The sequence below is a fragment of the Schistocerca serialis genome, chromosome 4, assembly GCF_023864345.2.
Source record: "Schistocerca serialis cubense isolate TAMUIC-IGC-003099 chromosome 4, iqSchSeri2.2, whole genome shotgun sequence".
NCBI classification, from domain to species: Eukaryota; Metazoa; Arthropoda; class Insecta; order Orthoptera; family Acrididae; genus Schistocerca; species Schistocerca serialis.
Window position 1 is genome coordinate 329,372,852 of NC_064641.1, and position 15,307 is coordinate 329,388,158.

Below are 15,307 nucleotides of genomic sequence, written 5' to 3' on the forward strand. Positions count from 1 at the left end.
CATACTGTGCCTTGTGTTCTTTTAATCGTCGCAGTGTGAGGCTTTTTGTGTGTGCTACTTTTAAACAGTTTTTTATCTCCATTTTACAGTCACCCCGTTTTTTTTGTCTATTGCCTTCCATGATGTTCTCCCTTTTTTATATCTATGTTCGCCTTCTTCTCTCCTTTGCTGTTTTTAAATGTCTTCTATTGTTTTGTTCTATGTCTCTCGGCTGAAGAGCAGCGCATATGCCGCTGCCAGCCCGCCCCGATGGGGAATTGAAATACAATAAAGAAAAAAAAAAAAAAAAAAACGTTTTCGCCAGTCTGCGACGGCTCACCTGCAGAAGACTGGCAGGTGCCCAGTTGAAATATCGTGCGAAGTATTGAACGACGACCGGCTGCAAGCCCGAAATTTGTTTGAACGGTCCTTCATTACTCTGTATGGTCTTCTGTTAGGCGGAGAGGACTCCAGGGAGCATATACCTCTGAGTACCCCAACTCGCGGACGAGTTTGTCAGCACTACCTACAGAGACGTCCTGTCGAGCAGCTAGGCGTTTCATTTTGATCCGTCGATCAGCTCGAATCAGACTGTCCGCACGTTCCAAGAGTCACACCTGTATGCGACCTGCCGGTACGCGGGAGTTCGGGCAGATTCGCGTGACCTTGTTGCCATGATGACAGACGCTTCGCCCAACGACTGACCGTGCTTTTATTCATTATAGGGTCTCCGTAGACCTTCTGCAAACGCCTCTAACTATCTGCAATGCTCTGGCTTTCCACGAAAAAAAAAACTCAATGACAGCTCCCTGCTTGGTGCTCACCTCCGTTACTGGCGCCATTTTGAAACATACGTACGGCCTTGCCACCTATCGGAACTTGATGAAACTAAAGGGGCTGAAGTGGTAATAAACCAATACGTCCACAACAAATTCTGCATTTTTTCAACCAACACTGGCAAAAAAAATATATTGCATTATTTATTGAAAGCCCCTAGTGCAAATAGCACTTACCTGCGATAAGGCAGACCACGTGTTCAGTTCTTTTTGTAGTGTGCATACCAAATTTCTCTAAATGTTTATGGATTTTACTCTAGAGTTGCTTCTCTTGTTTAATATCATAGTCCTCAACGCATTAATATTGTGCAGTACATCTGCGACGAGGAACGTCGCAGTCGCCAACATTACGTCTGTAACGCAGGGAACGAGGAACATTCAGCAAGTGCCGGATGTACAACGGGAGCGCCCTGGACGCTGCTCCTACGGTACCCTGCCAGCACGGCTGGGAGTACGACGACACGTGGTACTCTTTGACGGTGCCGTCACAGATGAACTGGGTCTGCGACGACAAGCACATCGTTAGTGACGTCATGTTCTACGCGCAGAACATCGGTGTGCTCCAGGGACTCCTGTTCGGCTACCTGGGTGACATGTAATAAAACAAATCTTTCTATTCTAACTACCTCTAGGACTTTCTTTCACTATGATAGACAGTTTTCCAACATCTCTCTATGAATGGTTACTGTTAGAAACAAATAATATCTGTCTTTCGCCGCAAGACTGGGAAGTTATGATACAATCATCAATACAGTGGGAGTGTTACGTCTGATTCAGGGGAGCGATAAATTTCCATTATTTCTATATGGACTATTTTTCCTTATTATACCTAACATTCTACCAAAACACTTCAGTGGTGTGTATGCGGTCGTTAAGATAAATTCGCCTTCTACATGGAGGAGCTAATGTATCACTCAGTTTTCATTATGTTATTTTGTGTGCTTAACATACATCAATGTGGCAACATCAGTGTGATTCATAGCACCGTATTAATGATCACCAAACATCCTCCTTTCGTAGTGCGTGATCTCGGAAGTTCTCCGTTGAGATCCACCAAACATCTTTTGTCCATCATCTTATCTCAGTTGTTCTCGGGTGAGATTATATGCCAGGAGAGGTGGTGGAAATTTATTTTGTGCAGCGCGCATAGTCCATTACTGCGTAAATATGTGTTCGAGATGCTCATTATTCATGGCATACCATGACCAGAATCTCTTTAACGCTACGTTACAGGGATCCGCTAAAATTCTTGCATTCAATCATTGAAGATTCCTAGATACATAACCAGCCCATACATTTTTAAGTCTTTCACACGATTAAGCTAAGAACAACCTAACAGTAAGTCCCAGTCGAAACTATTATCTTTGTTTCTTTTTACTTTATTTATGAGTGAAATATTTTACACACACAAACATAACAATTTGTTTATATGTTGATCAACAGCCTCCAAAAATGTTGTGTAAGCAAATATTATTCAAAGTATGCCGTACAATAGTATCCTTTATTCGTTGTGCGACTTACCAGTTTCGACGAAGAGTCATTTTTTAAGCACGTACAAAAGAATACATCAACTTCGACCAGTATTCCATTGAATACACACGTCGTCAAAAACCATTAAACATAACCAGAATTGTGTTTGAATTCAATAGAACCCATCTTACTTACTTATATGTACGTATTTTGCAATATGTCGTATCTGATATGACATACAATCGAAAAGTCATCCAGCGTATGAAACCATGTGTGCAATAATCTATCCTAATTACAGTCTAAAAGCGAAAACAGCGTCCTAGAATCGTATTAAAATGTCATATCATTCCTGAAAGAAAACAGTTTCACACGCAAACCGAGGCTGACATCAGTTGTGCTAATTCCTAGCAAAGATACATTCAAAGATAACACAGATCATTATACATAACGTACGTCTTTGTATATTACATGTTTTGCTGGCGTGCCAAAAAGTGTAAGTTAATCTTGTACATAATAACGGATGATATGACACATATACACTCCTGGAAATGGAAAAAAGAACACATTGACACCGGTGTGTCAGACCCACCATACTTGCTCCGGACACTGCGAGAGGGCTGTACAAGCAATGATCACACGCACGGCACAGCGGACACACCAGGAACCGCGGTGTTGGCCGTCGAATGGCGCTAGCTGCGCAGCATTTGTGCACCGCCGCCGTCAGTGTCAGCCAGTTTGCCGTGGCATACGGAGCTCCATCGCAGTCTTTAACACTGGTAGCATGCCGCGACAGCGTGGACGTGAACCGTATGTGCAGTTGACGGACTTTGAGCGAGGGCGTACAGTGGGCATGCGGGAGGCCGGGTGGACGTACCGCCGAATTGCTCAACACGTGGGGCGTGAGGTCTCCACAGTACATCGATGTTGTCGCCAGTGGTCGGCGGAAGGTGCACGTGCCCGTCGACCTGGGACCGGACCGCAGCGACGCACGGATGCACGCCAAGACCGTAGGATCCTACGCAGTGCCGTAGGGGACCGCACCGCCACTTCCCAGCAAATTAGGGACACTGTTGCTCCTGGGGTATCGGCGAGGACCATTCGCAACCGTCTCCATGAAGCTGGGCTACGGTCCCGCACACCGTTAGGCCGTCTTCCGCTCACGCCCCAACATCGTGGAGCCCGCCTCCAGTGGTGTCGCGACAGGCGTGAATGGAGGGACGAATGGAGACGTGTCGTCTTCAGCGATGAGAGTCGCTTCTGCCTTGGTGCCAATGATGGTCGTATGCGTGTTTGGCGCCGTGCAGGTGAGCGCCACAATCAGGACTGCATACGACCGAGGCACACAGGGCCAACACCCGGCATCATGGTGAGGGGAGCGATCTCCTACACTGGCCGTACACCACTGGTGATCGTCGAGGGGACACTGAATAGTGCACGGTACATCCAAACCGTCATCGAACCCATCGTTCTACCATTCCTAGACCGGCAAGGGAACTTGCTGTTCCAACAGGACAATGCACGTCCGCATGTATCCCGTGCCACCCAACGTGCTCTAGAAGGTGTAAGTCAACTACCCTGGCCAGCAAGATCTCCGGATCTGTCCCCCATTGAGCATGTTTGGGACTGGATGAAGCGTCGTCTCACGCGGTCTGCACGTCCAGCACGAACGCTGGTCCAACTGAAGCGCCAGGTGGAAATGGCATGGCAAGCCTTTCCACAGGACTACATCCAGCATCTCTACGATCGTCTCCATGGGAGAATAGCAGCCTACATTGCTGCGAAAGGTGGATATACACTGTACTAGTGCCGACATTGTGCATGCTCTGTTGCCTGTGTCTATGTGCCTGTGATTCTGTCAGTGTGATCATGTGATGTATGTGACCCCAGGAATGTGTCAATAAAGTCTCCCCTTCCTGGGACAATGAATTCACGGTGTTCTTATTTCAATTTCCAGGAGTGTATTATAACGTCACATTAGTTAATGAAATAAATAATGCATCGCAAATTGGTGTACACCTAAATACACTTTATGTGGCAGTACTTAAACATGTTGAAGGTAAGAATTCAAGTACGTATTTGTTAAGTGACTGTAAGTGCGAACTATTACAAGAATTACGTAGCATAACGATGATGTGTTGTGCATATGTTAGTTCTTGCCAAGATAGTGGCTGGAGAGGGGTGGCTACAGTCACATTGCTTATCTGAAATGCAATACATATACCACTGGTACAGAGATACATCAGCAGAGTCAAATAAGCTAAGCCGTGTGGGGTAGCAACTCGGTTTCAGGCGTCTTGTCACGGTCCACGCGGCTTCCCCCGTAGGAGGTTTGAGTCCTCCCCTCGGGCATGGGTGTGTGTGTCGTCCTTAGCGTAAGTTAGTTTAACTTAGATTAAGTAGTGTGTAAGTTTAGGGACCGATGACCTAGCAGTTTGGTCCCATAAGACCTTACCACAAATTTCCAAATAAGCTAAATGCATGCACTTATACTCATTTCTGTTATTTCTCAGTACAGTATAATTGTAAAAGGAGAACTGAAGCAGAAGTAACATACATCTCATTATTTACAGAGAGTGGCTCTGAGCACTATGGGACTTAACTGCTGTGGTCATCAGTCCCCTAGAACTTAGAACTACTTAAACCTAACTAACCTAAGGACATCACACACATCCATGCCCGAGGCAGGATTCGAACCTGCGACCGTAGCGGTCCCGCGGTTCCAGACTGAAGCGCCTAGAACCGCTCGGCCACACCGGCCGGCATTTACAGGGAGTGTCAGGGACATAACTAGGGAAGAAAATTTGGATATAATGACAAGTAAACATATCGTACACAGATTCACAAAATATGACAATGCAAGGCATTCAGTAATTTTACATTAAATAATGTTTACAAAACACATCTTTCCACTCATCGGTATACAATCCCAGCCGATATTGTTCTCACCACGACGTGTAAAAATGGACACCACAGGGACTGGGTGTTGTGTTGTCCTATTCATCATTATTTCATGCCCATCGACGAGCAGGTCGCCGAAGTGGCGTCAAATCGAAAGACCTGCACCAGGCGAACGGTCTACCCGACGGGGGGCCTTAGTCACACGACGTTTCATTTCAGTGGAAACCCGATGAAGCTTTGCATAGATGTGTTGAGTAGTGTCTCTTGTATGACCGTCGATCGCATCAGGACGCTCTTTTCAGTTGTGAAAGCACTGTGAGCGAGTAAAGGTGCCTAGAATGACGAGATTTCCCACCAACTAGGAGGGCCAACTGAGAGGCTTCGCCTTGATAAATGAAGCCCACCTAACACAACTGTCACGCACTTCCTTCTTCATGGTAATTCTCAGCTGCCCTCTGCAGGGGCAGTGAAGACGCTCCTGCAGCCTTTTTGATGGAAAGTGTTCGATCGCCAACAACACAGCCCTAATTGGCTCGTCTGAGATTCATCTCTGTTCACATGAAACGCTGGATATGGCGACAACACTTGGGTGCAGGCTACGCGCTATAGACCAGCGTGGAGAATTATCGGAAAGCACAGGTGGCTGCCTTCTATGACGATGGTGTTGGAAATTTCGTATAAAGCTCTTCAAATGGTTCAAATGGCTCTGAGCACTATGGGACTTAACATCTATGGTCATCAGTTCCCTAGAACTTAGAACTACTTAAACCTAACTAACCTAAAGACAGCACACAACACCCAGTCATCTATAACGCTCTGACAACTGTCTAACGGAGCGGCGACTATGTAGATAAGTGTCTGGAAAGTGTAGCTAACTCTTGCAAATAAAATGTTTCTGATTTTCGATGTGGTTTCCATCTAGCGACCGATCGGAACTTACTTTCTGGACAACCCTCGTATTACTAGACAGCACGGCACTGTGGCGTTCATGCATAAAACACGGCTTATTACTCTGAAATTGCGTAGAACTGCGAAAGCTTGTATTTATAGTAGATTTACAAGACGTTTTCGGAATCAGCATGGAAGAAATCACATTTTTTTAAGGGAATACCAAATAGTTTCTTGGGAGTTAAGCTGGCCAGTACACCGTCCTACATGTGAAGTGAGTTGATGCCTCGTTCGTGTCGTAACATGGAGCTGCTCGGGAGAACATTACATGCAGCAGCATGACACAAAAAACAAGCCGATAACATAACAAGTTTGAATTTATACATGCTAGGGACAAATGGCGTCAAAACGAAAGATGAAAAAGTAGGAACTACTGAAATTGTAAGAATAACGAATATTAGGAATGGCGTAGTATCAGGTTTACAGACGCCCGATTTCTTTTATTTTTATGCGTCTCAGCCCTTAAATGAAGCGAACACCGAACACCACGACATGCCAACTTGTCCTCATGACAAGATATATGATAGCTGAAGAAGTTGAGGAGCTGATAAAATAATGTGGAGCAGGATTGCAATTACAATAGAGTGTATATATGACGGTAGTATCTGTTCCCGAAAGAACAGTTACCGTGGATGACCATGCAGCTTTGCTAGAAATGAAATGATAATTAAATGGACACCCTAGCTGCAAACAGGCGTTGATGTACTTCATTGGGGACATGCTGAAAATGTGTGCCCCGACCGGGACTCGAACCCGGGATCTCCTGCTTACATGGCAGACGCTCTATCCATCTGAGCCACCGTGGGGACAGAGGACAGTGCGACTGCAGGGACTTATCCCTTGCACGTTCCCCGTGATTAATCTGCCACGAGTAACGAGTATGATGGGCAAACATCTATTAGGCGTACTACGAATGTAGTGGTGTGGACATGTTGGGAATGTGGATCTCACGGGGAGCGTGCAAGCGATAAGTCCCTGCAGTCGCACTATCCTCTGTGCCAACGGTGGCTCAGATGGATAGAGCGTCTGCCATGTAAGCAGGAGATCCCGGGTTCGAGTCCCGGTCGGGGCACACATTTTCAACATGTCCCCAATGAAGTACATCAACGCCTGTTTGCAGCTAGGGTGTCCATTTAATTATCATTTCACAATAGAGTGTTATGAAAGAGTGTTAAAATTATTCTTGAATGTCGATATGAGAGGAGGGAGGGGAGGAGGATGAACGAAAATGTCCTGCGTTTGGTTTCACTTGGTTGTATAGAACACTCTTCTCTAACAACCGAAGCAAAATCTGTATTTATACAGAGACTAGAGAAGCAAACGTTAGACTAATTTACGAGCAGACGTATATAGAAACGAGTATATGGAAAGCAGATACTCAACTGCAAAGCATACCGAGGTGTGGATATGGAAACCGGATACAACATAACGGTGATAAAATCGGCTCGAAATTCAAGATGATAAACAAAAAGGAACATACAATTAAATAGGATATTATCACATTTTGTAAGATTTCGGTGAAGTAGAAAATCTCTGAAACTGTTAACACTAGTATAACTGAACTCATTGTGGATGATTCGGAAAAGGTAAGTAAATAATTGTTTTGAAGAATAAATACCGAAGAAGTGACCATAAAAGGAACTCATGAAATATCTCAGCATTTTAGTGAAGGAATGAAACAGAAGAGACGAAATTACACTAACGGCCATTAAAGTTGCTACACCAAAAACAAATGCATATAATAACGGGTATCAATTGGACAAATATATTATACTAGAACATGTGATTACATTTTCACGCAATTTGGGTGCATAGATCCTGAGAAATCAGTGCCCAGAACAACCACCTCTGGCCGTAATAACGGCCTTGATACGCCTGGGCATGGAGTCAAACAGCGCTTGGATGGCGTGTACAGGTACAGCTGCCCATGCAGCTTCAACACGATACCACAGTTCATGAAGAGTAGTGACTGGCGAAATTGTGACGAGCCAGTTGCTCGACCACCATTGACCAGGCGTTTTCAATTGGTGAGAGATCTGGAGAATGTGCTGGCCAGGGCAGCAGTCGAACATTTTCTGTATTCAGAAGGGCCCGTACAGGACCTGCAACATGCGGTCGTGCATTATCCTGCTGAAATGCAGGGTTTCGCAGGGATCGAATGAAGGGTAGAGCCACGGGTCGTAACACATCTGAAATGTAACGTCCACTGTTTAAAGTGACGTCAATGCGAACAAGAGGTGACCGAGAAGTGTAACCAATGGCACCCCATACCGTCACGCCGGGTGATACGCCAGTATGGCGATGACGAATACACGCTTCCAATGTGCGTTCACCGCGATGTAGCCAAACACGGATGCGACCATCATAATGCTGTAAACAGAATCTGGATTCATCCGAAAAAATGGCGTTTAGCCATTCGTGCACCCAGGATCGTCGTTAAGTACACCATCGCAGCCGCTCCTGTCTGTGAAGCAGCGTCGAGAGTAACCGCAGTCACGGTCTCGTGATAGTCCATGCTGCTGTAAACGTCGTCGAACTGTTCGCGCAGATGGTTGTTGTCTTGCAAACGTCCCCATCTGTTGACTCGGGTATCGAGACGTGGCTGCACGATCCGTTGCAGCCATGCGGATAAGATGCCAGTCATCCCGACTGCTAGCGATACGAGGCCGTTGAGATCCAGTACGGCGTTCCGTGTTACCCTCCTGACCCATCGATTCCATATTCTGCTAACAGTCATTGCATCTCGACCAATGCGAGCAGCAATGTCGCGAGACGATAAACCGCAATCGCGATAGGCTACAATCCGACCTTTATCAAAGTCAGAAACGTGATGGTACGGATTTTTCCTCCTTACACGTGGCATCACGGCAACGTTTCACCAGGCAACGCCGGTCAACTGCTGTTTGTGTATGAGAAATAGCTTGGAAACTCTCCTCATGTCAGCACGTTGTATGTGTCGCCACCGGCGCCAAGCTTGTGTGAATGCCCTGAAAAGCTAATCATTTGCATATTACAGCATCTTCTTCCTGTCGGTTAAATTTCGCGTCTGTTGCACGTCATCTTTGTGGTGTAGCAATTTTAATGGTCAGTAGTGTATTACATGGAAGACTAATAATTGGTCTTAAAGGGTTATGTAAGGGAAGAAGAAAGCATTTTTTTTAGACAAATTCAGTATGTGAGCACTTGTGATACTAATAATCTTCATCTTGATTTAATTTTTCCAAGCAACAATTTTTACTCTGATTTCGGAAGAGTGTGGTAAAGATATTCTTTGAGATGAAAAAAGAGAAGAAATCCAAGTGTGTGAGTATTATAACATCTGGAAGGCGAGGTAATGGAACGACTATTACATATCAAACACACGAATGAGGTATCGTTCTGAAAATGTGAAACGTCCAGTGACCTGTGATAGTAAACTACTCTGATTGGAAAAGATCGGTAATTGATAGCCAAATCACAAAGGAATTAAATACAGAACTAGCACAAGATAATCTGCTTCATTAACTGCGTTGTCAGCACAAAATAGGAACAGAACAATGCAGTCTATATACTACCTTTTGAGATACCATGCACCAGTTCTAGTGCAGCATGTCGGATTGTTGAGTTCCGGACAGAGATAAAATGTAGGTGAAGGACTCAACTATTTACCTACAGCTTCTTATTAAAAAGCTGTACTCCACTCTAGTTAGCCGTCTCATTTCCTCATAGTATGCTTCACTGTCTTCTAAGACTTACTCACTTTAATAGAGGATAGTAATATCGTCAACATATCTAATCACTGAATCCTTTCACCCTTAATTTTAATGCTACTTCTAACTTTTCGCCGGCCGAAGTGGCCGTGCGGTTAAAGGCGCTGCAGTCTGGAACCGCAAGACCGCTACGGTCGCAGGTTCGAATCCTGCCTCGGGCATGGATGTTTGTGATGTCCTTAGGTTAATTAGGTTTAACTAGTTCTAAGTTCTAGGGGACTAATGACCTCAGCAGTTGAGTCCCATAGTGCTCAGAGCCATTTTTCTAACTTTTCTTTAATGTTCTTCATTACTATAGCGATGTAAGTATTGAAACCTAGAAGAATATTACTTGGTTTTCGTGTCTTATTCTCTGCCCTTAAATTCTTGTACCTACTACACAAACTGATTCCGTGATGATGTCACGAACTTTCACGTCAGGAAACGACTGAGCCCAAAGCCGTATGCGAAAAACGTTCTAATACTGCTGACAGTGGACGTCTTCTACTGCAGTCCCCCTGCTTTCGATATTTTGGGAGGATGTATTATGGGTCAAAACAAGAGAGAAAAGTCTTGTAAGTCTGAGCTCTAATGTGCAAACCTTAAGAGTTACGAGCGCTTGTTCGTCTTTGCTACTGTGAAACACATCTCTTTTACTGAACAAGTGTTCATAGCTCGTAAGATATGCATTTTAGAGTCCACGTTTACTGGACTTCTTTCCTATTTCGATCCACACTACTTTCTCCCAATAGCTTGCAGTAGAAGAGATCGACTATCAGAAGAATCAGAAGATATTCGCTTACAAACAATTTTCCCTAACAACTTTCGACTCAATCTTTTCCAAGCGAGGTGCCTTACTTCTAACTGGTACATTTACCCCTCCCCTCCCCTCCCCCCCCCCCACCATCACGCCTAAAAGTTTGGAGCACATCATGGGATCTATAACATCATCACGGAATTTATCTGTATATTCCTCGTGTTTCCCTATATTGTCTTGGAAGCACCATCACTGAAGACATGAGATGCTATCAGGAGGTGAAAACACGCACTGCTGGAGCGAAGGAGGCATTCAATAGAAAGAGGAGACTGTTATTTGGAAAACTAGATAAAGGTGTGAGGAAAATACTTTGTCTGGCGTGTGGCACTCTATCGGGCAGAAACGTGGAACTGAGACAAGAGTATGAAAAAAGTTAGAAGCATTTGAGACGTCTATGAGGAGGAGAATGTTGACGATAAGCTATAGAAAAGGAGTGAGTAACGGAAGAGCGTTGGAAAGGGATGATGAGAGGAGAAGACTGCTGCAGACTATAAGAGAAAGGAAAAAAGAGCTGGTTGGAACATCCGCTCAGAGAGAAATGCTTGTTAAGAGACGCTGTGGACGGTCTAGTTTGTGTAAGGAGATTGAGGGAATGGAAGAGATACAAGATGATTGACTACATCAACGGAAGTGGAATTTATGTGGACTTGAAGACGATGACAGACGACAGGAGAGCACAGACAGAGAAATGCTTGCTAACAGACGCTGTGGTAGTCTAGATAGTGTGAAGAGATTGAGAGGAAGGAAGACTGACCACACAAGGGAAGCGGAAATTACGTGGACTTGAAAAGGATCACAGAAGACAGGAGAGCACGGTGAGATACCATGTGAAAACCTGGCTAGGGGAGAACACTGATCACGATGATGATGCTTACCTACCAGGAACCTCATTGGGGACACGTATAAAAAAGGCTTGAGTCAGTACTGTCGGACTCCATCACTTTCATGGGTAATAACTACAACATTTCTGCATGTAGAAGACAGGTTGTTACGTTAACACTGTTCATAAATGTCGTGCCTTATGATCTGGATGACAAGAAGACAAAGTTCTTCTCTAAGAGTCAGAATAACATAAACATACATATTTACAGTGATTAAGTATCTTTTTGACAAACATAATTACGCTCATACTTATGCGTGCTACTCTGGCTAAAAAAAGGTCAAAACAATTACCTGCTCACAAGTCACAGATTTATACGGAACTCGCTGTCACGGAGAAGTGAGTTCCTTAGTAAAAGAGCGGATATTTAACTCAAGTGGTTAAAGGCGCTGCAGTCTGGAACCGCAAGACCGCTACGGTCGCAGGTTCGAATCCTGCCTCGGGCATGGATGTTTGTGATGTCCTTAGGTTAGTTAGGTTTAACTAGTTCTAAGTTCTAGGGGACTAATGACCTCAGCAGTTGAGTCCCATAGTGCTCAGAGCCATTTGAACCATTTCCCAGCAAAAGCTATCGTGAAACGCCCTTATAAGCTTTTGACGCTATGTGTAAGTGGTTGTAATGTTTTAACTTACATTTGCTGTACTGACAATGACCACACAGTGTTCGAAATCCGATTTGCAATAAATATTATTTGCCACTGACTGCCGTACTCTTTACTTGAAATGAGTACAGTCATTGGTTACATCTGTTTCATCATAGAATCAAATCGCATACTTAACTGTTCCAGTGCCTGCGGCTAAGCTCGGCTTGATACAGATGAGTCGTTTTTATTCATACGTTTACAGCTTTTAGCATAATTAATCATACAACAAAAAAAATGGTTCAAATGACTCTGAGCACTATGGGACTTAACTTCTGAGGTCATTGGTCCCCTAGAACTTAGAACTACTTAAACCTAACTAACCTAAGGACATCACACACATCCATGCCCGAGGCAGGATTCGAACCTGCGACCGTAGCGGTCACGAGGTTCCAGACTGTAGCGCCTAGAACCGCACGGCCACACCGGCCGGCAATCATACAACAGTTAGGAAATTGTAATCACAATATTTCTGAGACTTTCTCCTAATTCCCAGTTAGTTGTCGTCTTCGACTGGCAACAAAATTACGTTCTGAGCAAAAGCATGTCTGCGCCTTATATGAGATCACTACTTTAGATAAGCAACCGTGCAAGTAAACTTTAATACCTGTCGCAGTTCCCCGATCTCCTGTCAGAAAGTAACACCGGCAAATAGTCAGTTATCGGCACGGTCTTATTACTTGTTCCAACCTGCTCATTATATGATACACAGGATGGTTGTAATTAACGTGCAGTCAGAGGTCCTTCGAAACTTGGTAGATAATGTAACGCGTTAATGCGAAACCGATTTACGCAGGAAGACTCTGGAACAGTTTTTGCCAATAGGTGCAAATCTGACGCTGTTACTGCAAGAAAAACGTGTAGTAAACATCGCACATGTATTGGATTAGCATCGGGGTGTGGGCAGAAAAGGTCAGATAAATGAGAAATGCACAATGCTAATTTTACTGTAAATCGCTGCTTACGCAATTTGTTCAGTGTGAGCACCGGACACATCAACGAGATACTGTACAGCGTCATATTTGCACATGTGGCCAAACTTGGAACTAATTTTCTTCCAGCGTAAATCGAGTTCGCATTAATGCCTTGGCATATCGATCAATTTTCGCTGCCACACGACATCTTCAGCCGGAATTGGGCCTCCGTGAGTAACTGAACTTTAATTATAACCAGTCCGTATTTTACAGATGAGAAAATAAATCAGGAAATGTAATTTTCGAGGAGCAAGAAAGACATTACATTCTTGTTGCAGGTATGGACGTCGGCCACAGCAGTTTGCCTGCTTGGTGGGACACATCGTGAGCAGGGTAGCGCTTCTGTTCACCCCATCACAAATCGCGCTGTTTGTCATGGCGGAGTCGCTGGTGTCGGGTGCTGCAGGACTCATGATAGAATCGGCCATTTCTGTAGGTGAGTTGCGGAACAAGATATTTCAGCAGTACGTGCCCCTCGTCTAAAGAACCTTAGGACCAAGTTTTACTGAAAAAAAAAATCTTCGCTGTCTTCTTTGACTTTCTTCTCTCATGCTTCTTACGTTCATTTGTATGTAGATCTTTAATACACCTTGTATGAATCACCAACATTTCTACATCATATCTCACGTATTGATCTTTACACGGTGAGATAACTTTTGATTATTAATTTCAGCATTCTACTGTTACTCTTTCCTGTGACATCGTGTTTTCATTGGTTAGAATAATCTTCATTCCGTTCGTTAAAATGTTTGCCTCTTAATTGCTAGCTACTTTCGGTGTTTCTTTTCCATTCTGATATTAAATGACGACCCACACCCTGTTGAAAACCCTGCAGTTGGGATTCTTCTCTTGTTCTTTAATGTGGTACCAGTTTTTCTTGCATACAGTGAGACCCTAAAAGTACCTAAAAACATTCAGAGATTGGTCATGGCTTTTGATGAGTGGTTTAATGTACATTATATACCATAGTAATACAATCAATGCTTTGTGGCAGTACGACCCTCCATTACTAGATGAACAGGTCTAGTATGCAAGGATTGCTTTGTGGAGAGCGAGCCGGGTGGCCACGTGGACTACAGCGTGAGGCATTGTTTGGTTTTTCGCGCATTACGCGAAAACCATATAACTTAAGGTGAAGAGCGATGCGGCCGTGGATTGTGGTCAGTAATATGCATCTTCTGAGAGAGAGTTCTTCATTTTAAGTCACGAGATCCAAAAGTTATAGTAACTTGAAAATTGTTTAATATCACGAATACTGAAAAATTAATAAAAATAGTAAATAAGAGCTTACAGATGTGAGCGAGCGCTCATTAAAAACGTCTCGTCATAGCAGATCGAGTGCCGTAGTCATTCATAAATAATTGAGCTCGTAAAAAGCAATAAACAAAGTTTGATGGGAAATTGTTTATAAAATTCTATAGAAAATTCATGCCGTAAGGAACGGCACTATATAATATTTTGTGTGACATCACACGTATTTTAAACTAGTTAAGCCATACCATACATTTAACTCGCAATAGTTTTCATTGTTTGCAAATTATTATTAACATTTATCGCCTATAATTAATTAATTGTTATAGATATGAAGATTCTGAGCAGTGGATTGTGTAGATCGCTATATATTACGTCTAAAAACGGTGCTATATGCAGTTCTATGTTAAAACTTTGCAGCACAGATGTAAACAAACAAATCTGCGATAAGTGGCGAGATTTTCCAAAAAACTAAAACTTTATTTACGGGCGATAGAATAATCCTAGAAATTAATGTAACATAGTAAATAGGATGTACTTTTTAGCATAGTTCTGATGGTGTACTTATTTCTGTTGAGGGATTTATGTGTCAAAAATTGTAACCTTGACTGGTGAGATTGGTACCTGCATAGCCAAAGGGCTAGACATCCGAGCCAATATAAGCGAGCGGCCTTCTTGGCCTGGGGCTAGTCGTTCGGCAGCCGGTGAGCGTGTGGGTGGCGGAGTTGGCCGGTGGGTGGTGAGCGAGCCCTACTTGTGGGTGGCTCATGTGGTCGTTTGAGTTGTTTTGCGCAGACTTATTTTGACAAAGAGTATTGTGGAAGTGTGCAATCATATATTTGGCGAACTGGAAGTGCTACGATTATTTGTGTGAGTACGAATTAC

At 43.9% G+C, this 15,307-nt stretch overlaps 1 protein-coding gene and 1 non-coding gene across 2 annotated transcripts in view; one reads left to right on the forward strand and one right to left on the reverse strand.

Moving 5' to 3' along the window:
- The window catches only part of LOC126473781 (solute carrier family 22 member 7-like), a 162,750-nt gene that overhangs the window by 11,804 nt on the left and 135,639 nt on the right, over nt 1–15,307 (forward strand). Inside the window, exons 2-3 of the mRNA XM_050101048.1 lie at nt 1,180–1,410; nt 13,450–13,607. Of these exons, the coding sequence (XP_049957005.1) occupies nt 1,180–1,410; nt 13,450–13,607 (389 nt within the window). The remainder of the gene's footprint in view (nt 1–1,179; nt 1,411–13,449; nt 13,608–15,307) is intronic.
- Nucleotides 6,864–6,940, reverse strand: Trnat-ugu (transfer RNA threonine (anticodon UGU)). The gene has a single exon. It is a non-coding gene; the product is annotated as a tRNA-Thr (tRNA).